We start from the raw sequence: 22,984 nt of genomic DNA on the forward strand, positions 1-22,984 counted from the left end.
CTTTTCAGTAGTAACAAAACAACAAGTAAAACAAGTACCAAATCATCCCCAGAGATGGTTACTGCAAAGACTTCTCTGCAAATGTTCCTGCCTAGGGAATATTTCAGTGCAACATTTTTAACACTGTTCAAGTAACATACTAAGAGAATAGAGATGGATGTGATGTGGATTTCAGAAAAATGAAATCAACTATAGCAATTCTGTCTTCAGAATGCCAATTTTTAGCTTGATTATGTACTGTGCTTGGACATCTTTTGGAGAAGGGGGATCTCAATGTAAATCCTGATGTCTTAACTGTTACAAGGTGTAATCATTACTTGATGAAGAACCAAATGAAAGATATGACTACAGAATATTTAAATGCCCAGATTATAGGCTAAAGCAAGCTCTGCAGGGTAAATTTGTCTACTGTTAGCACTTCCTTAATGATCTGAGACCACGCACCCTTTGGAGAAATGAGTTTTTAAAGAGCTTCTACTCCCATAGGTATTTAAGAATATTTCATCACTTGTTTATCTCAGTAGAGCTCTTTGGTGACAAAGAATGGGAAATGAAGGCTGAAAGGTACAATGCAAAACATACAGCACTGTGGTGTTGAGCAAATCCCAATAGAAAAAGGATGGAAGCAGAAGTAGAGAAACACTTGATCCCTGCAAGCATCTAAGTGCAGGGGAATCCTGCTTTCTCTGAGAAGAGGCAATGCAATTCCCTGAGTAGACATTCACAGACAAGTCCAGCAACTTCGATACAATAAAGTATTCCAATTTCATTAGTGGTTTTGGCAAAGGGTGAATGATACGGTGCTAAATGCTCACTAAATGAATACGAAGAAGCAGCCTGCCATCTTGGGTTTCCTACATTTGGTATCTCATCTTTCACACTGTGTGCAGTTTTGGACTCCTGAGTGAACGCTGAAAATGCTTCCAAAGAAAGCCTTCAAATATACACTTTTCTGCAAGCCAGTCAGAGTTGGGGGAACACAGATGAGAGTCCAGAAAGATTCTTATTTCTGTTTTCGGTGTGCCTTGTAAGAGGTCTTACTACTACTGCGTGGATGGTACACATACACACTCTCTTTACGGAGGCTCATACTTAATTCTGGAGGTATATGGGACTCGGCCAGCTTTTCTTCTGCTGCTTGCCAGGAGACAGGTGGAAATGCAGAGGAGAAGGTGCCCTGTGCCTCCCTTGAACAGAGAGCAAGCAGCATGGCTAAGTCCCTTCCACGGAACATGGCTCTGGCAGCGAATCGCGGATGCTGCTACGTTTTCCCCCGCCAGCGACAAGAGGAGCTCTCCAGTCCCGGCCAGGGTCGGAGAGGGGCGCGCATAGCATCAGCTCTGGAGATGAGACCACCGCACCGCCTCTCGGCCCCGCAGAAGGTACCCACCGCCCGGACAGCCGGCGGAACGCTGCTTCCCCGGCCCCGCAGCCCGGCTCGCACTGCCATCCAGCCTCGTCGGGCTTCGGGTCCCGCTTATTCCCACGGCGCGGCAGCACGGCCGCCTCCCCGCTCCGAGGGCGCCGCAGCCGGGCCCGCCCGGCCCCGAGGCGGTGCCGCGTGCGCCGCGGGCCGCCGCTTCAGGACCAGGTCTGGACAGCGCCCCGCCGCCCGACCCCGCCTTCCCGCCGCCGCTCACCGCCCATTGGCTGGAGAGCCGCCGCGGAGCCAGGGCTGCCCGCGGTTGGCCCGAGCCGTCCGCCACTCAGCGGGGCAGGGAGGGAGGTGCTGGCGCCCGGCTCGAGGCTGGAGCCTCCGAGAAGCGCTCGTTTGTTTTGTAACCCGGCGTCTCGCGCTTCCCCTGGCATCGCCTCATTGGAGGTCCGGCCGAAGCGGTCGACTTCTCATTGGAGGGCCGCTGCTGCCACTCACGTGCCCACCTGAGGGGGCGGTCCGCAGGCCGAGGGGCGTGCCGTGCAGGCAGGGGCGCGGCCAAGGCGGTACCGGAGGCGGGTCCGAGACTCAGAGTGGGCCGGGGTGTGGCGCGAGGGGGCGTGGCCTCCAGCCGAAAAGGGGCGGGGCTAGAGGCGGAGGCGGGGTGAGGCCAGGGGAGCCTCGCAAAGCGGAGATTGCCCTTGTGTCTCGAGCCGGGAAGCGGCTGGGAACGGAGCAGCCTCGCCGCAGCACCCGCCAGCAGCGGGACGATACGGGACGGGACAGGCGAGCGGAGCGGAGGGCAGGCGCGGCGCTGAGGGCGAGCGGAGCCACCGGGGGCAGCCGGCACCGCTCCGCGGGGGGAACCTGCTCGGCAGCGGCGGAGAGCGCCGCTCCCCCCCCTCCTCCCTCCCCAATCCACCCCCGCGACCCTGGTCCTCCTCCTCCTCCTCCTCCTCCTCCTCCTCCTCCTCCTCCTCACCCCACTGGATACAGCGAGGGAGACACTGCGGCGGAGGCGGCGGCGGCTCCTGCGGGGGGAAGGAAGCGCCCGGAGAGCGGAGCGGCGGGAGGCTGCGGATCTGCGTGCCTGGCGCCCACCCAGCCCGAGGGGAGCCCCCAGCATGCGGCTGAAGCCCGGCGCGCTCCTGCGCTTCTACAGCCTCTGCGGGATCCTCATACAAGGTACCGTCTCCCCATCCTCCGCGGGAGGGGCCCCGGGCTGGCCGGGGGGGCGGGGGGGGGGGGGGGAAAGCATCGCCGCGGCCCCGCTGCCCACCCGCCCCGCTCCTGACCCCGCTACCCTCGCGTCCCCCCGTCCCGACGCTCGTCCCCTGGCCTCCGCCGCTCTCTCCAGCCCCGCTATTAACCCTTCCCGCCCCGCCGCTTTGGCCCCGCTCCCCGCGTGCCCCTGAAGTGCGAGTGCGGCGGTGGCGGGCGGCATCCCGGGAAGGTGCGGGCCGCGGGCACTGCTGGCGCGGGGGAAGGGGCGCCGCGCCGCGCATCGAGATGGACGTATAGAGCCCATACGTGAGGCGATGCCGAAGTGAGGCAGCATCTCCCCGACGCCAACGGCGAGTTCCCCGACTCGGTATATTCCGCGTCCCTCCTCTTCCCCCACCGCTCTCGCGCCGCTCCTCTTAGTGAATACCCTCCTTCTAATTGACACGAAACAGCCGCGGCGGAGGGGGAACCCGCCGAGTACCGCCGCTTCCCGGCTGCGAAGGAAGGCGGGCAGCTCTCTCTCCCCCCACCCCGCGGGGCGGGGAGGCGCGCGGGCGGGGGGCGGTAGCGGTCGGGAGCGCGGGGGTCGGGGGAGGTGGCAGCGGCCGCGGCGCCGCAGCCCGGCGGCCTCTGGCGGGTGTGCGCGGGGTCAGCGAGCCGCCGCGCGGAGACCGGCGGGCGGGTGGGGGACAGGGGCGACCTGCCTCCCCGCGGGGGGCTCCGGGGGGGGAAGCGGGGGAGCGAAGTGACCTTGCGGGGATTTTCTCTCCCCTCGTCTCCGTCACGCCGCGCCGTGTCAAGTTCAATAAATTTTACGTTTCCCTCGGCTGCGTCATGTGTCGGGCGGGCTCCAGAGGGTTGAGGAGCGCGGCGCCCGCAGCGGACCGGGAGGCAGCGTCGCCTCACGGGGAAGTTGGCAGTGCGGGTGCTAGAAGGGGACGGGGCAGCGCGCCGGGCGGCTGTCAGCGCGGCTTCACGGGGCAGGGCTTCGGTGCGCCTCGGCGGCGTGCGTCACCGCACAAGGAGCCGCTGTGCCGGCGCTGTACCGGGTGATTTATTGGGGCATGTGCCGGGACTGCACCTGGACTCTGCTCTCTGTCTCTTGCATCTCCCCGTGAATTGTCGATTCATGGCCCCGCCGGGGAGGGGTGCTTCGTGTCACCAATAGAACCGGGGCTGCCGCTGAAGGAGGAGGGTTTGATCTCTGTGAAGATGCAGTCAGCCGCCTTCGGCGCATCGCATTCTTAAGAGTGAACCAGTGATTAAAACAGTGCCGCCTTTGACGGCGGGTTAGGGCGCGTGCCAGGCGGAATGCTACTCTGTGAACCGCATCAGGTAATAAAACATTGCAAGAAAAAGGATACAATGCAGATCTGTGGAAATCATCAGGCTGGGCCCGTCCTTACAGACGGGCAGGCCGTGCCTCACGTGCTGCTTGGCTTGCTCTCTGCCTGGTACGAAATGCCTGCTCCTTCTCAGTTTGTCGCACAAGTATTTTTTCAGCTCCTGGTTAAAACTGCCCTCAGGAGTACTGGAGCAATCCCTATACCACATTTGAGCAGAGCACTTTTTGGGTGCCATTCTACTGGGCACTGATTAGAACGGGAATTAAAGAAACCTGTCACCCTCAGAGTGGAGTGAGAGGAGATAATTTCTGCTATGCTTTCCTCCATCCTCCTTTGAAGGAGAAGAAAACACACAAATATTTTCTAAGGGAAATCTGCCCTGAATAGTTGCTGTGTCTCACCAAATATCGAATTCCTTTGGTTCACTTTGTAGTGCTACTTCATAAACAGTGCCATTTGTTTTGGCACAGCCAGCCATGGTTTCTGTACTGGACACATTTCTTGCTGGCATTTTTATACCTGCATTTAAAAGTAATTTTTCCTGCTGGCTTGCTGCGCTTCCCCAGACTGCCTTGTGAAGTGGCTCAGCGGATTTGTTAGATTCCTCAGTTTCTGTCTGTGGGATACACAGGTTTCCTGTCATCTCTGTACATGAATGAGATTGTTGTTCTGAGGATTCGGAACGCTTTGGGACTGTGACTGAGGATGGTTCCTGTTAGCTTCAGTTCACTAATTTAGTTTAAAAATAAGACGGAGTTGAGCTAACATGTCATGCATGGAAGTGTGCCTTTTTTTGTCTCTGTCTATTAAGAGCCTGGCTTAAGCAATATGCCCCGAGTGTTGATGAAGCATCAGCTGAGGGAAGAGGACATAGAATAATGCCTCTCAGCTTGTGCATGGAATAGCATTAGCAGCAAGCAGTCCCTTCAGAACGGAGGCAAACAAGAAGTAAAAGAGTCCAGTGTCAACTGCTTGCTGTGAGAGGGGAATAGTGAGGTGGAAGGGGGAGTAATAACATGTTGAGCTGAGAAGTGGCTTGTCAGCTGAGTTCGGGTATGATATTAGTCTGCTTTGCCCTATCCAGTATTTACTGTGAAAATAGTAGGATCTCTGGCTGCTGTTGTTCTTACCTCTTGTGCTGTTAATGATTCCAAAGTATCTAAACTGTGTCCTAAGAGGTTTAACTGTTATGTATGTTAGCAGCTTGTACTTGCATTTTTTGTTTCGCTTTTTTTTCCTCCCATTTCATGAATTTAGCCTGCTATATACAAAATTTAACAGTAGAAGGATGACATGTATTTTGAATAACTTTCGTACAGTATCTTAAACAATTTATGCAACCTGGAATCTAAGCTATTTATTTTAAAGAGTTACCGTATGATCAACTGTAATATTAAAGATAGTTTTGTAGAATTCCTGGTGTACAGATATGGGTTAAAATTATCCTGGAATTGTAGCTGCTGTAGCCCCCTGCTGTGGGATAATGCAAATGGCATCTAATGCCTTCATGTGTTCTGCTTCTCGAAGAATGCTGGATAGTGTCATATGTGGTAACAAATAATATACTTCCAGTTCTCAACCATCACCAGACAAGTCTTTCCAATACAGTTTCTTCAGGCACTTTAAATACTTGCAACTTGTTTACTAATGAAAATAATGTAGGGACACTTTAATTTGTCTGAAACTGTGATCACTGATGCGAGAAATCGGTAAGGACATAATTGCTCATGGATGAGACTTTGCTCATAAGCCTAGATCCATTACAAGTAGGAAAAAAAAGTGAATATGCAAATGTCTGCTTCTCTGATCATATGAGCTGATTGAAGGCTGTGATACATCACTCCATAGCTTGCTTAGTTATTATATGTTTTGATTTTTAACTAGGATTTCTGTTAGCAAAATCTTGGCAGTAATGCCTTATCTTGTAAGCAAAGGTGTTGTGTTGACAAATTAATGTTATAATGCTAATATGGTAATAGCAAGTGAAAAGTGTGCTGTAGTTAGTAAATTCGGTGAAGAAGAAGACAGTTGGAGAATAGAAGACAGTGACTTTGGTGGAGGTTGATGCAATCTGTGGTTGGAATCACAGAATCACAGAATCAAACTCACAAGCTGAAGAGTAAAATATAAGTCTTGACTTGATTGTGGCCATCTTTATATGACTTGGGTCAGTCTAAACAAAGCTTGGCAGGCTTTTTAGTTGTCTAGTTCCCGATTAATTCATTTTATTAATTATTTCTCCTTCTTCATGTGTTTTATTACTAGTCATCATACAGCCTTGCTGAACAGTTTTAGAACATCAAGTAACTAATCACTCAAAACTCCCACTGGTGACCTCCTGAAACTTCCCCGATGAACACATGAATAGAGATTCTTCATAGTTACAGTATTTATCAAGTTTCTATTCAGCAGTAAGGAGTAGTTCCACAAAAATGCTGATAAGGAGAAACACTTCTTTGTAACAAATAGTTTTTTCATGTCAATTTTATTGTTAGTTCTTTTTTTTTATTAGAAAAAAATGTAAGACATTAATGTCCTCTGCTTTTAAATTTACTTGTCAGTTTTAATTCCATGACTATGTACTGTAAATGTTTTTAAGCCACAGTTTATAGAAGCCTTAGTTCTTATATTTCAGCTTTATGTTGCAAAACAAGTCTTGAATGTGGTTGCATTTAATCTTTCCACTAAATGATTAGTCTTCCAATATTGCTGTGGAAAGTCAAAGTTGGATTTTGAGTTTTTTTCCACTTATGCATCACGAATATTGGTGAAGAAAATATAACCACTGTCTATGTGGTAAACACTGATGGACATCAGTTGCCTAGAGAATATAAGTGTAACCAGAATGCAGTTGACTACTAGAAGAATGATTCCCTCTCAAACTAACATTTATGAAGTAGAAAGAGAAGGTGCTCTGATGGTCCTCCTAATTCCTTCTCAAAGAGATAGAAGAAATGCTTCCATTTTGTTTTAAAAGAGAAACCTGACAACAGGCTAATTCCGTTAGAGACTTTCAAAAGAATGGAGAGTCCTCTCCAGAGAGGATGCTGCTGACATGCTTTATAAAATACGTGTTCCAAAACAAATGTGGAACAGTAAAACTATTAGGCATAGTTTAGTAGTTTAGTATGTGTCTCCTCTGGGATTGTGTCAATATTAAGTATGAGCTTAATGAGCATATCCCTTCTTTCTAAGGAATTCTTGAGGTATGTTTGAAAGGAAGAAAGAAAAAGTGGCAAGGAATAGCTTGTAAAAATGATGGTTTTTTTCTCAGCAATCTGCCTTTGAACAACTTATCTTTTTACATAATGAAAACATTGAAAATATTTTGAAAATACTTTTTTGAAAAATGTATGTGGGTGTCTTTGTGAGAGTTCTTAAAGCTTTTTTTTTTTTTTTCTTCTCTGAAACTGTTTCAAGGTTTTTCCCTTTCATTTTTATAAATCAAAATAAAAAGGTCCAAATGCATACAATTTCTCCTATTTTAATGCACAGTAAGTTCAGAATGGATGGTTTATACAGCTGTACTGAGCAGACTGTCCTCACAGCATTCTAAGGTGGTAGAGAAAGAGGCAGAAAGCATTTATTTTAATAAAATAAATTTAATTTAATAAAAAAAAGAATTCTAACACTGGAGGTTGCGTATTATATCTTTCAGTGCTCTGTTTACTAATAAAAATTTAGTGTGTAGGACTTTCTAACATGAAGAATTTGAAACAGGTAAAAAAAAATTATTAAAGGGTGAGGTAGTTATTTTTATAGTAGGTGAAGTGGAAGACTCCCTGTTTGTTCATTTAACCATGTCTACCTGTCCTCCTTTCTCTGACATCTGTAACTGTGTAAAATAAAATCATACTTGCATCCTTTGCCATCCTATTATATGTAAAACAGAGATCTTAGGTTCTATATAAGCTTTGTTTGGGAATATTTTTAGTGTCTGACAAATGGAAGATTTTTGAGTAAGGACCATTTCTTCCTAAATAGCAGTTGAATTGTATTTGCTGCTTTTCAGTCTAATCAAATGGATCTCAGATAATGTGAATGCTTTTAACTTTCAAGTTTTAAGTAGCAACACATCAACGTTAATACAATTCTATTTTACTATGAATTCATAAATTACTTTAACTTTTTTTCTACTTCATAATACTCACTTTAGCATTCTCTATTCTTCTCACATAGCTATTAAGGAACATTAAGTGTCCATCAACAGCTGCTCTTCAATTTTAGAAAAATAATTCATATGTATAGTCTCTCTTTCTCAATTTGAATTTCAGAGCAAAAGGTTTGAATGTGTGTGTGTACCTATAAATATCTATGAGAACAAAGCTTTAAATAAATGTGTATGTTACTGAATTCCTCACTAGCTTATTCTTTATTTGTGATGTGAATGGAGTCAAGCTTGTTTAGATTGTTTCTGAAGCAGTGCATGTCATTATACGCCATATAGTGGTTGTCTGCTTAGCTTTAATGTTCTCTTTATTGTCGTCCTTCGGTAAGCAATTTGTTGACTGCTTGTCTTTGAGTAATAAGGATGATGCAAGAGAGACTGTTTTTCTTGTGCTAGAAGTGAAAATGTACTGATTATATTTAAATTTCTTTCATGTCACAATATTAATAGAGCAATGATTTTAATTGTCATAGTAATTTCATTGCCAAATCTTAACTAAGATTACCTGGATATGCTATTACATGCAAAAGGATTTATGGCCACATATAGGAGCACATTTATGCCTTACTGCATACCATCAATATATATGACACTGCATTATTTTCACTTCTCCTGGCAGAAGCTGAATAGGCCAACACAGTTTTACTGATCCATCTGTCTAAGTCTTACAAACTCTGGCTTTTCAAAGTTCAACACTGGAAACTCTACAACTGTGACTGACAGCTCTGAAGAGAGTAAGACAAAACTACTTCACAGCAGCAGTTGCAGTAGGCATTTGGTATTTTCCGTTTACTCAGATATTTATCCCAAACTGACCTACATCTGCTGGATTATCAGTGTAACTTGACCTGCTTTTATTCCCGCTATGCTGTATGGGAAGAAAGCTGTTCTGGTTAGTCTCAAACGAGGGGGAAAGCCATACTAGTTAATGCAGAAGCAATATTTTTTAGTCTTATGCAGGGTTTAAGATCATTGAATTTGCTACTGAAGTAATTTGTTACTTTCCAATACAAAAATGGTATGTATTTAATATTTTTCTGCAACAAATTATCAGGCAAAAAACGAGGTGATACTGACAAAATTGAATCAGAATTTAATCTTAAAAGCTCGTTTCAATTGGAAGACTATACCAAATGCATTTCTCTGCCAAACCTGTTTTATATTTATTGCATATAAATTTTTTTTTTTCCCCTGTTAGTGCTCTTGTTGTATATGAAGTTTAAATTTTGACACGCTAGTTGGTGCTTCATTGATATGCATTAATGGATATGAATTCAAGAACAGCAAGGAATTCTCCATTGGATTACATGTTTTATACATGAAAAGTAAGATTTTGTTTGGTATGTAAGAAAACACATAGTCTCACTCCAGGTCATCATCAGAAATAATTTTTTACATTTTTAAATGTAGAGAAATGCAGTACAGCAGCTAGTTGCAAATTGAAAAATAAATGCAGTGGCTGGAGATTACTTGCTAAACTGCTTACTAATCTCAAGAACTAACGCTGAGTATCTCAAATCCAAGACAGATCATAAAAATAGGATAATATACGTATATATGTATATATATCTAATATATATTTATATTAGGAGCCCACCTGATGGAGAGGTGTTTTTTCAGAATTTGAACATCCATCTTGAAAACCACTTGGACGTTGTATATTGAAAGACAGTGAGTGTATCTCATCTTTCTGCTACAAAAACAGATGACTAGTGAATTAGTTTTAAAGGCTGTGCTTTCCTTAAAGGCAAAGCTCCATTCTGAAATCTTAACTACTGCCTAATGATGTATCATGAGCACAGCTTTTTTAAACGTAATCGAGGTGATTTGTATTTGAATACAAGCAGTGTATTTGCTACTATTAAGCATGGGCCAACACCTCAACTATTTGCCTAGCTTCTTCGGAACATTTGCCTTGGCCTTTCAGGTTTTTTTTTTTTTTTGGGGGCCAGGCTTTTGTCATATTTCTCCTCAAAGTGTGAAGCCTATTGTTTATAAACTAATGGTTAATGCTGCATTTTAGCATGTGAAACACAAAATGTATGACATTCTTAATGTAAATAAGCCTCATTCAGTCCCTTAAAAATTGACCTCATCTTGCATCATTTCAGTATTTTCCTCATCAAATGTCTGAATTTTTAGAATTGAATCAACTGGGAAAATGCAGTGTTTTCTGCTTCCTAGGTCATCACTGCTTTGCAAATTTTAAGTCACTACTGTTTTGCTGAATTCCAAATAGTGAATTTTGGTTGTGAAAGTTGAGGCACGTAATCAATAGAAATATGTGGAACCTTTGTGTTTTTTTTTTTTAATTATTATTTTTATTTATACTAGATAAAATTCTCAATGTTTCACAGAGTATTTATGGGATGTTCTCTTATGTTTTACATGGAAGAATAATAACATAACTTCAAAATAGCTTGGAATATAAGATTATTTTTAAATGACCACCCTCAAGCATTGCTTAGACAAAATATCTAAGAACCTATTCACTTAAAACATATATTTTCAGAATTTCCCAAAATTTGGATTGTAAGAAAAATAATATCAGATTTTACATACATTTGCTTATGTCTGCTTGAAGAGCAAGTGATATTTTGTGATCAACGAAATCAGCTTTTTCTTAAACTGAAGCAAAATGGAAGTACAAGAGAACTGGGTAAAGAAGACAATTCAACTCTTTTCATGCAGGGTAATCTTTTTTAACACGTCTGTATTGCACTGTTGTGTAGAGCAGGTGCATTTAATGGCAGCTAGGTTATGCCTTTTGCAACTGAAATACCCTGTAAATTACATGAGAGACAGTATGTACTGAACTGTATCACTTGAAATAAGGAAATTCAAATTTGCTGTTTATTGGATAGTTAATATTGCACACTTGATCTTTTTAAAAACTCTTGAACAACTTGTAGAACAGTTTCTTTTAGAAAGAAATTTCAAAGTAGGTGGCTTGCTGGTTATAGATCAGTGGTTGTGGGTAAATACAGAGGAATTTCTCCAAGGAATTTCTCCTTGTCTGCCTAGGATGCTTGTCAACAAAACTGAACTTTGCTTCTTCCATTTGCCACTGTGAGACTTGAAATGCAGAAACAATGATAACCTGAGTCTATATGTGTGAAGATATTTCCTATCTAAGTTCTCGAGAATAAAGGCTTCAAATTTGGATCCTGTATAATCTGTTTAAATTAATGTGTCAAACTTGTAACAAAGCTATAAAATCTGAGATGTCCTCCAGGCATTCAGAAGGAAATGTCAGACTTGAGAAGTGAAAATATTTTAAGTCATCCTGTGAATAACAGACATTTACATGCACATTCATATCATTATGGTGAGGTATTGCATGAGGTCATTTCAACATAGCTTCCTTTCATTTTCATTGATTCAAGTTAAATAAATCAATTATTTGATTTGAACATTTTGTTTCATAATGCAGCTGAAACTTTTTTTAGTAGGTTCACTTAAATCCATTTTCTTTGTAATGTTACGAGACATGCCATCACAAGATAAAATGTATTACTATAGTAATAGATAGTCACAATATCGGTGTCATTTGTGCTTTGTTTCAGCTTAGAGCATTAGTGGTGCAGTGTATAAGAAATCAGATTTGTTAGTGTCAAAAGAGAATGTTTTCAGAAATGCAAGTGCTTTTATGTCCTGTTAAAGTGAGTGAGACATTATGTTTAGAAAAACTATTCTGCTTGCGTGGTTGTGTATTCATCAAATGGAATGGTTACTGAATGATGTTAGTAAGTAGCTCCTTAGGTGTTGCTGTTGTGTAATGTTACACTTTCAGGTTGTTCAAATGCACATCCCTTTGGATGTTGTGTTTAGGGACATGGTTTAGTGAGAACTATTGGTGATAGGTGGATGTTTGTACTGGATGATCTTGTAGGCCTTTTCCAACCTTGGTGTTTCTGTGATTCTGTAATCTCTAATTCTCTATCAGAGAGATTTGTCACATGGCAAATTTCAGTCCAGGTGCTTAAGTTGCAGAATAGAAAACTAAATGTAAAACAACTTGTATTAACTGTAATTATTTTGTAAATGCTACTAAGGCTCCTGCAATGTCTGTATCATAAACATAGTTTTACATCTGGGATACACACGTGCATACTCTAAAATATCAAGCAACTGTATGGCGGAGTCAGTACACATACAGTATTTTAATCAAGTTGGAGAAATCATCCCACAAAGAGTGTTGGGGAAGGATGAACAATCCATTTTGTAGTTATGGCGTTTCTGCACAATATTTGTTTTATTACAGGTCTCCAGTATTCTTGCATAAATAAGTTGTTTTTTTTTTTTAAAGTACATACTCATAAAGTATCTTCATCAAATAGTTTAATAACTCCTGACAAACTTGTTAGTACTGTTCTGTATGGAAATGAGACAGATTTCATTACATGATACACACATGTGAATATAGATTACAAAAAGAAATCATTGGATGTTAATATTTGTAAACTTTTAAATAGAGAACTAGGTGGTGCTGTTCTTTCATCTTTGTGGCTTAGCTGCGTTCTTAAGTACGGACTCAGAACATCAGGCTACTACTTTTTTAAGAATAAATTTAGTTCTTAAGTAGCTAAATAAGTCAGTATTTCTGATCTCATTGAGAATGGTACTGTGAGAGTTAATAACTTCATAATACAGTGCTGTCTAGTGTATGTAGAATAACTTTTAATTCTGTATGTTGATATACTTTTCATCAGTTCATCAGTTTGAATGATAGAGTGAATTCTAATAATTTTTTGACTCGTGACGTAACCATATATTTGATCTTATTTGATAAGATCAGTTCAGCATGTTTAGATGCATGATTACTGAAATATAACCTAGCTTTTTGTTCCTAGCATTGAGCTTTTGCGCCTTCTTTTGTTGTTAGTTTCTAAATATTTTTGGGACTAATTTGCTAACAGCGCAGTGAGATTATCAATAATAGCTGGAATAAATTTGCTGTAACCTTGTAGCAGCAGTATATTAAACAGTAAATTAAGCAGGAAAAACGATTTGTTAAACTTTCTTCAATTTACAAAACTGTATAAAGTTTTAATCGCTGTATTGTCTTATTGCCATTATTGCTGTATTAGCAAATGGTGAGGCTAAGACTATAGTGAACTGCTTGTGATCTAGGATAGATTTGGTGTTTCATTGTTGCAGCAGAATTATAAATCTATAATTAGAATCAGACTTCAGTATGTAACACTTCAGTAGAGTACTTACACTGACCACACTTTGGGCAGGAAACTTGCAAGATCAGAGAGAGAAAGAAATAAGAAGAAAATGAGCCTCTGTACTGAAAGTGATGAAAAAGCATTCTAGTTAGGTCAAACTTAGAAAAGTGTTTGCTCTAAGTAAGTAATTGCTTAATCAAAAAATAAGCTGTAGCTGTTAATAGTCACAAATGGGGGAGTGTGAAAACACTTTCTTACAGTTTGTCTCCTCTATTCCTTGTGAAAAAGAATTAGAAGCAAAAAGTTTGATTTATAGTTTCAGATTGTTCTGGAATAAACATGAAATGCTTTTTCTCAGATGAGAGACGCAGTAATATATAAGTAATAATCATAATATTATATTATACATGTATAATATAATAACCGTATAATATAATAACCTTACATAACCTTACATAATAAACATGTGAGGTTGGTAGTAGTAAGGTTAAAACCAACAATCCCTTTTATGTTTCTGTTTTTTTAAATTTATTTATTTCTTTATTTATTAAGATTTCACTGTCACAATGTAGTTACTGTTCTGCTGTTTGGAGGGTGCCAGAAGGCACTTTTTATTTACTTCTGAAAACTGGAAAGAATTTCAAAAACAACTCTTATTTGCAAAAGTAAATAATTAAAGTTTGCCTGATTATTTATGGTATGTATACACTGTACATATATATTCAAACAGAAGCCACAATTTGAGTACTGTACTGTATGTATTAATAGACTTTGTACAAACATTTTAGTGTGTAACATTTAAAAGCTATTAATGAAAACTCACTGCTGTCATAAAATTGTTGCTTTGTGTTTGTCTCTTTGAGAGTCGTGTATCAGACAGTGGGTCAGTTTGCATGGGCTGGCAGACTGTGTTTAAAAGGGAGGCTTTAATAAATTGTGTTGCTAACTGCAACAAGGGCACAGAAGATTTCTGAACGCACAGTCTTAGTTTGAAGCCTGCCATTTAGCTTGTGGATCAGCAAATGTTTATGAACAACTAAAGTACTGCATTTTTGTCATCATTTTCCTCTTTCTTGGAAAAGTCTTGGTTCTCTGAATCAAGTCCTCCTATGTGCAGCTGTCATCCTAAGGAAGCATTTGGCTGGAAGGAGAGAATTTATGACAGTTACTGCTTTTCAATTCTTATAATTCAAAACAAATAAAATGATCATTTTAAATTCTGCCTTCTAGGTGTATGCTGTGAATAACCAAAGAAGGACTACTTCTGAGTCTTTCTGTGCCAGCCCACTCCTTCCTAGACAGTTAATTATGATCATGTGAAGAAGTGAGGTGTTAGGGTCAGTTTTGCTTGTGTGTTACTGAGAGATTCCTGTAAGTTACAGATGGTATATAAAAATCTGATTTAATTTTGTTGCACTGAAAATATCTTGTGATTTCTAAAACATCCCAAAATAATTTATGGAAAATGGATGTCAGCTGAGCCTCAGATCTGAGGAAGAAAGGAAGATGAGCATTGTTTCGAAACAAAGCGCATAAAAGATAAAACTAAATTTTTATAACCATCTCTATGTATGTTTCGGGAATCACATGGTTACATAGCATTGGTAAAGCTTGTAATTGCTTTCTGAGTACATTAAAATACATCAAGAGTGAGTATTTATTTTTTTTTCCCCCTTCCTCTTCCATTCTGAGTATTCTTAATATGGAGAGATAACTAAAATATTTAGTGAAATTTAGATAACTTTTATTTGTAATTAATGAATTAATTTTGTTTGACTTTTTTTTTTTTTTTTTTTTTTTTTCCCCTCTGCTTTTATGGATTTGAGTAAGGAACACTGGTAACACTGTATGTTAACGTCTAACTTTTACAAAATTACTTTACTGAGAACACTGAAGTTTCATTCTAGCTACGGATGAACATGAGAAGGGTACAGTAATAGTCTTACCATCATTGCTGTTTCTTCAACACTTTAAGTTCTTCGGTAATTCCTTTTGATATTTAGGAGGAATTTCACTTTTTTTTCATATTGCATAACTTTTGAAGTAGCCATAGTTAAAATAACTGCTTACGCTCAAATATTGCTTAGGCAAAGCTCTTCAGTATAACTTCAGTAGAATAAGACTGGCTTACAAATCTAGACAATTCATTCTTCAGAATTCAGACTTAAATCTAACATACATTTATGGGAAGGTTAACTTAACTTAGTGGTTAAACTTGTGGGAAAAATCACAGTTTTTTCTTCATAATTTGTAATTTAAAGGAAATATTCAATATTTAGGTGAAGTGAGTATTTTTTCCCTTTTCCTGATAATGGGATCTCTGCACTTTTGGATTTAGCTTTTTTAAACATGGTTCATCAATTCTAATTAAATCGAGCTCTAAGGCTACACAGGCTTATGATAATGAGCACAAATGTTTTTTGAGAGTTTTTTTATAGTGTTTGTCATGATTAATTCCTTTTGAAAGCGTCTATCAGTGCATAACATCACAAACATAGGGGAATTAAATGGAAATTGTAGACATAAAATTGTATTTGTGTACACTGGCCTACATCAAAACTGAAAATAAACGATCAAGATGTGGCAGTTATTGTATGTTATTTGTTGAACTATATTCTGTTGTTTATTTGACTATATGAATGTTGTAAACATTCAGGAAACAAATTTTTGTTTTGTGTGTGTCTTCTCACCTATCAATGTAAGTGTGTATTAAAAGCTTGCTCACAAAATTAAAAACAAACAAAACAATAACAAAAGCCATGCCAAAATGTACGTAAGTCCAACTCATCCGCTGTCTGAACTGAATCAGAAGTGATAACTATCTGGGGAGTTTCTACTATTTCCAATTCTTCTAATTTTTATGGAGAAATGTGGAAGCATTGAGAGCAATATTCAGAATCAAGATTTGGTTACTGCAATGGAATTGATTCTGTTGTCTACATATACAACTTGCAATTACAGTTTGGGTTGTAGATTTAGTACGTGTGTGCTGTAAATCTGGAAATTCCAATGTGCAGTCACAATATATGAAGTCAGCCACAAAAGAGATCAGTGTTGGCATTTATTCAATTTGTCAAGCACATAAACTGTCTTGTCTTTAGTAATTCCTGCATAGAAATCTCATACATATAACAGGATGATTTCCTCTGTACGTGGTTGTAGTCAACTTCATCCAAGAAAGAATGGTTGGAGTGTTTATTTAGTAATACTACTGTTCTGTAGTTTGCACTTGTGCATGCTTCCTGATTATTTTTTCTGGTGACCTCAAGAAAATTCAAACCAATTGAAAAAACAACTGTGTTGAGACAGTGCAGATACTAAAACATTTTCAGTAAAGCAATTTAATATATCAAGCTGTTAACTGGCTTGGGCCCTTTACATGCTTTATCTTGTTGCTGGATCTGCTGGCAAACATCTTTAGCTTTTTTTTTTTTTTTTTTTTTTTTTTTTTTTTTTTTTTTTTTTGTTAGAGGTTTGTGTATGCAGGCTATCATTAAACACATTTTGAAAATATTGAAGTAAAGGAAAGTTCTTGATTCTGCTCCAGCTCTTGTGTTAAGCCTGTTGTCTTATTCTACATCAAGTACATTTTAAGAATAGTTAATCAGATTACATTATATCTATTTTATGAGGCTGAGAGATCTCCAAACAAATGTAGGAAATGGAAACAGCATGAGGTATGTGTTAGCTAATTATCTTTTTCTCTGCACTCCTAAATGTTGTTACAAGCACAAACATTTAGCTCTGTTAGTGCATGTCCCTTTATTCTCAGCAAGAACTGTTGGTATCAAAAATCGTGATATGATTGTACAAAACCAGATTCAGGCTAATGCCTGAATTTCTATTTCTTTCATTATTATTTCCTATCTTAATTTCTATTTATAATATGTATCATAATGTGGTGTAACAAAATACTGAAGAGGAGTATTGAAATTCAGAATTTAGGATGAGATAAAGGTCAGCTTACAAGTGCTATACCATTGTGACTGATAGCTGTTCACGTGCAGAAGTTTGGAAAGAACTAGCTTGTTTTCCTCTTCTACAATCATCATATATTTATATTATATCCATAGCCTGCATTTAATGAGTACGTACATGTTAACAGAAACAGTATTTTTCATCATTTGATTTCAGTGCATTCAAAATTAATGAACAAAGTATCTGCATGTGAGTTATCTTCTGAGAAAGAATAGGCAAAGCTAAAGAGAACTGAAGTGCAACATGGTCAGGAAGTGAAAAGCAAAACTCTTCAAGAAAACATTTATATTTTCTCTATGTGAATAAATGTCTCTTCAAAACATGTACTATTCTTTTAAGTCTTGATGTCAAAACAATTTATGAAAGACTTGTTACTAGATAGCATTGGAGTGATGCTGTTACAGGTCGTTGTGGGTCATCTGGTTACTGTTGGAAGTAAAAGGCTGTATTGAGTTGCAGCATCTGTCCTACTGTTCTACTGTTGTGAAACAGATGCTCTTCTCTGGGGAGTCATAACTAATTTATACGAAATGGGTGGATGTCCACTTGCTGTTCTTTTTAATATTCAACTTTACAGGGAGCCTTTTTTTTTTTTTTTTTTTTTTTGTAGCTCTAGGAATTAATGTTAGTTATGTTAAAACTGTGAATTTCTTAAATTCCAGGACTAGCTCAGCAAATGAACCAAAAGTGTCTGATGCACTTTCAAACTTTTTTCTGGTTTGACAAGAATTTGAGATTACTAACCGCAAACCAAAAGTTTGAAATCATAACAAACATATCTGTTGATATGGCCTCCTCTTTTCACACAAACAGGCCTAAAATTTACAATCTAGGTCACTTGAGGTGTCTCTAGTTTTGTATTGAATTTGAGAATTACAAGCTTTAGTAATTTTTTTTTCATTGAGAATTAAGATTTCTTTTGTTAAGCACTAATTCTTCTGTTAAAAAAAGAAAAAAAAATCACTGGGCTCTTTACTAGCATATTTTATCAGGATTAAAAGGTAATAATGAAATTTAATAGTAGGAATAATTATGTATTTGAATAAATAATCTAAATTTTCAAGGGCAAATCACTTATATTATCGACTTCCTTAAAATTAAATAGGGACAATTGCCAAGAACAGGTCTTCTGAATGCACTTTGCTAGACAAAAGTAAAAAAGAAGGAAAAGATAAAGATAAAACAATAATCTTTCTGATCTCCAGACCAGAATGTGCATGTATGCATATAGTATGTATCTGAGGAGAAGGGTAAGATTTGCAAGGCTTGATGACACCTGTATTCATGTGGAAGAGCCTTCAAATTAAATTCCAACTCTGATCCTTTTCTTCCTGTCCTAGAGAGTCAGTAACAAGCAACAGAATATGATTAGTCAAGCTTGACATGACTATCCCTTTGTAACACTGCTACTCTTATCACTGTGAGATGAAGGTGCTTTTTTCTCCTAAAAATGAAGCTAAGAATGCCCTCATCAAGTGTTGACTCACCATGATTTATCCCTGGAAACTAATCCATTAGATCTTTTCAAACAATATTCAAAGAATTAGGGGAACACTAGAAATGTCAAAGAAATGACAAGTACTCCTTCTGAACTCATCTGTCCATGAACCTACTTCATTTCTGATAGTTAACTGGAAAAGTCTAGAAATAAGCAAACTGTAGTAATGTAAAAAAGAAGTAGAAAAAGCAGTTTAATAAAGAATATCAAAATTCATAGAGGCAGAGAAAAACATCTTAGGTCAAACTTCAATTTTTTCATTGCTTGGCCTCTATTTGATCCTGTAAACACACAGTTTCTAATAAATTCCAACTTCTGAATTGTATAATAATGCCCTAGGAAATTAGAGTCTTCATTTTCAGTAAACTTCATCATTGCCTAGAAAGTATGTAATTTAGCTGTTTTTATCTCATCGTCAGTACAGGTTGGGACATGACCTGCTGGAGAGGAGCTCTGCAGAGAAGGACCTGGGTGTCCTGGTGGATGACAGGTTGGCGGTGAGCCAGCAGTGTGTCCTGGTGGCTAAGAAAGCCAGTGGGATCCTGGGGTGCATTAAAAGCAACGTGGCCAGCAGGTCAAGGGAGGTGATCCTCTCTACTCTGCCCTGGTTGTGCCTCACCTGGAGTACTGTATCCAGTTCTGGGTTCTCTAGTACAAAAAAGACAGGGATCTCCTGGAGAGGGTCCAGCAAATGGCCGCAGTGATGATAAAGGAATTGGAGTGTCTTCCCTGTGAGGGTGGGCTGGGAGAACTGGGTCTGTTCATCGTTGGGAAAAGAAGGCTCAGAGTTGATCTTATTAATGTATATAAGTATCTTAAGTGTGGGAGTCAAAGAGACATGGCCAACCTCTTTTCAGCAGTCTGTGGGACAGGACAAGGGGAAATGGCCATAAACTGAAGCATAGGAAGTTCCACACCTATATGTGAGGGACTTCTTTGCAGGAAGGGTGACAGAGCAGTGGAACAGGCTGCCCAGTGAGATTGTGGATTTACTTCTCTGGAGATATTCAAGATCTGCCTGGAAATCTACCTGTGCAGCCTGCTGCAGGGGGCCTGCTTTGCAGGGGGGCTGGACTTGATGATCTCTGGAGGTCCCTTCCAGCCCCTGCAGTTCTGTGATTCTGTGATCTCAAAAGCACAGAGGGAGGGAACAGGGAGTGAGAAGCAAAGGTTGCAAGGAAGCAAAATGAGAAAATTTTGTACTTCCTGTCAGTAAGTGATGTTCAGCTGCTTCCTGGGAAGCAGAGAACTCAGTGCATGTAGCAGTTGCTCAGAAAACAGATGCTTTTGTAATGAGAGCAGTTCTCATTATTTCATTTCTCCTTCTCCCCTCTAACCTCCTTCCATCCCTAGTTTTTGTTGCTGAGCACAGCAACATACGGTGTGGGACATTCCTTTGCTTAGTTTGGATCAGCTGACCTGGCTGTGTCCTGTCCCCTCTCCACCCCTTATCCACCCCCTGCCTACTGGCTTCTGAGGGTTTGGAAGGGTTGGAGAAACTGACTTGGTGCTGTGCCAGCACTGCTCAGCAATTGCCAAAACACTGGTGTGATATCAGTGCTGTTCTAGCTTCAAATGCAAAGCACAACACTGTATGGGCTGTTGTTGGGACACTTAACTGCATCCCAGCCAGAGCCAGTACGTACACTGTAGGTATAGTATACTAATACATCAACACTAATCTGCTATTTTAAGCTACATAATATAGTCCCTTCTATGAACTAAGAATGTATTTCTAAATAAGATTAGAAATTTTTGTTACTAATCCTTTCTCATTTTAATGTCAGTCGCTACTGCCGAGTTACTCCATTTCTTATACAGGCAGTGTTACATTTGAAGCTTACACTTGTGATTTTGAATGTTTTTCTTGGTCATGGGCATTTTCGTGTGTATTCTTTGTTTTCAATTCTTAAGCAGTCAGCTTAAAACAGCATGTAAAAAGGATGACAAGCTTGAATTTCTAATTTATTACTCCTGTACTTTGTCATGTTTTTTTTTTTTTCTGTACATTAAATTGTATTTTTCCTTTTTTGTAGAGTGCCTTCTCTTAGCCATCACTTCATTCTTAACTAAGTGGAATCATTGTGTATGATACTGCTAAATGAAATTTGTCTGAAGACCAATCTAGGCTACCTTGTGAATAAGTAGAAGCTAGTAAAATTTACTTTCTCTATGATGTAGGTAATGCTGTCTTGGGACAGTATGAGTGTATTTGATTCCTGTCTTGTATTTATGGTACAAAGGCTAAGATGTGTATTTTTTAATTTCATTCAGTATCATACCTAAAATACGCCATAGCTTCTGAAGCAAAATGTGAATTTTCCTTTAGTTTTTAAACAAAAGTTAATTTGCATTACAAAAAAGTCTATACATATGAAAATATTTTTTTATTCTTTAAAAATTTGCAAGATTTGACTTCGTGTTCTTTTTATTTTTTTTAATAAACATGAATTCACTCTTTCCTTTTTTTTTTAAACAATATCTGTTTTAAGTGCCTCTGTTTTCAACAGAATTAGGGAAAAATTGATCTGAACACTCTTTTGAAGTATCTATCTTTTCAGTAAAGTAAGAAGCTACTCGAACAGTTTTCTGTTTTTTTTTTTTTTTCACTTGGATTAAGGTTCTCTTTCCACACACACACACATAAAAGTCACTCAGATTGATCACTTTCACATTTCAGTGGTCTTGCTGCAGATGCTTTAATTTCTCATGTGTTTTTGAAATGAAAATGCTTAATTTTAGGCTTGTTTTTGTCTAGACTCTTGTTTAATATGAAATGTTTTATGGTTCTTCAACTCAATATTATATTCTGTGTTCTATTTTAGCTACTCAATAAAATAACATCTAAGATAATTACATATAATTGATTCTTTGTGGCAAAAAAGGTCACTAAATTATTTCAGACTTGATTGTTTCTAATATTGATACCATGTGTTCTTGAATTAACTTCTAGCAGGGTTCATCTTCAGACCAAAACTAGTTGTCAGTGGAGATTGAATTTTTCTAAGGGTCTTCCAAAATTCTCCTGTGGGCTAAAATCACAGAGCAGATAAAACAGATGGCATTTTATTTTTGGTATTCGACTTTTTGTAAGCATTATTTTCTGTCTTTGATTAACATCATCAAATATGGTTTTTGTAGACTTGAAGGAAACTTTATGACTTTGGAATAGCATGTAAAATTACTTGGCAGTGGCATTAAGAAATTACTGGTTAATGTAAATACTCAAACTAAAGCCAATTTTTTATTTGGGAACTGTTTTTCATATTGGCATTAAATCTATTTGAAGAAATTGTATTAATTATCAATAAATATAGTTTTAAAATGAATTCTTGGCCATGATTGTAAATGTTTCTTGTAACTGAAATTGCATTAATATTTGTGATTATGTGTATATTATAACTAATTGTATTAAAAATGACTTAGAAATGTCTGGTCTGTATTAAATTATGCTTGCTCTTTATTTTTTTATAGCAAGAAGGAAAATTTATCTCAACTTAATACCCTTTTTACTTGTTAGAGTTTCATATAACATTACTGAAGCAGAACTTTTTTAGATTTATACCTTTTCCCCTAAAAATCTTGCAGTGGGAATTCTGTGTATAGGTGTTCCTGAACATTTAGGTTCTTCCTTGCTTAGTTGAACTCCTAAAATACTCTTTCTGCAGAGTGTATCATAGCAAATCTTTTGAAGAGTTTCATCAGAAACCACTTCTCTCTTAATGCAAGTTAGACAGCCATTTTGTTATATTATGAAATATATTCAGCCAGATTCTTATCTTACAAGTCAATTTAAAATTATGTTAAAATAAAATAAATTTTTTTTTATTCTCAGGCAGACTGAGTGGTAGTGCGTTGGCACAAGCTGTCCAGGGAGGTAGTGGAATCACTGTCCCTGAAGGTGTTCAAGAAACGTGTCCATGTAGCACTAGAGAGATAGATAGTGAGCATGGTGGGGATGGCTTGGTGGTTGGACTAGATGATCTTAGTGGTCTTTTCCAACCTAGATGATTCTATTCTGTGATATTAAAATGAAAAGAGTAGTTACTTGCTGTGCTGTTAAAATCATACATTAAATACCTTTTTAAATATATAACTATTAGACTAAGGCTAAAAAATTAAAATATTTGAATCATTGTTTATTTTAACACTACCTTTTGGCAAAGAAATCAGCATACTCCTACTGCTTTTCTAAACATTTTTGCTTGGGAAAGGGACCGG

The 22,984-nt window shown here is 39.1% G+C and overlaps 1 protein-coding gene across 2 annotated transcripts in view; it reads left to right on the plus strand.

Annotated features, from left to right (window-relative positions):
- Window positions 1–2,461: 2,461 nt before the first annotated feature.
- CADM2 (cell adhesion molecule 2) overlaps window positions 2,462–22,984 on the plus strand; it is a 612,364-nt gene continuing 591,841 nt past the window's right edge. For both annotated transcript variants that reach the window (XM_042867465.1, XM_042867466.1), the window contains exon 1: window positions 2,462–2,560. In XM_042867465.1, coding sequence (XP_042723399.1) covers window positions 2,500–2,560 — 61 coding nt within the window. In that variant the 5' untranslated portion in view covers window positions 2,462–2,499. The remainder of the gene's footprint in view (window positions 2,561–22,984) is intronic.

Source organism: Lagopus leucura, unplaced genomic scaffold, assembly GCF_019238085.1.
Source record: "Lagopus leucura isolate 7727_CA_CO unplaced genomic scaffold, USGS_WTPT01 Super-Scaffold_100001, whole genome shotgun sequence".
In the NCBI taxonomy this organism is placed as follows: Eukaryota; Metazoa; Chordata; class Aves; order Galliformes; family Phasianidae; genus Lagopus; species Lagopus leucura.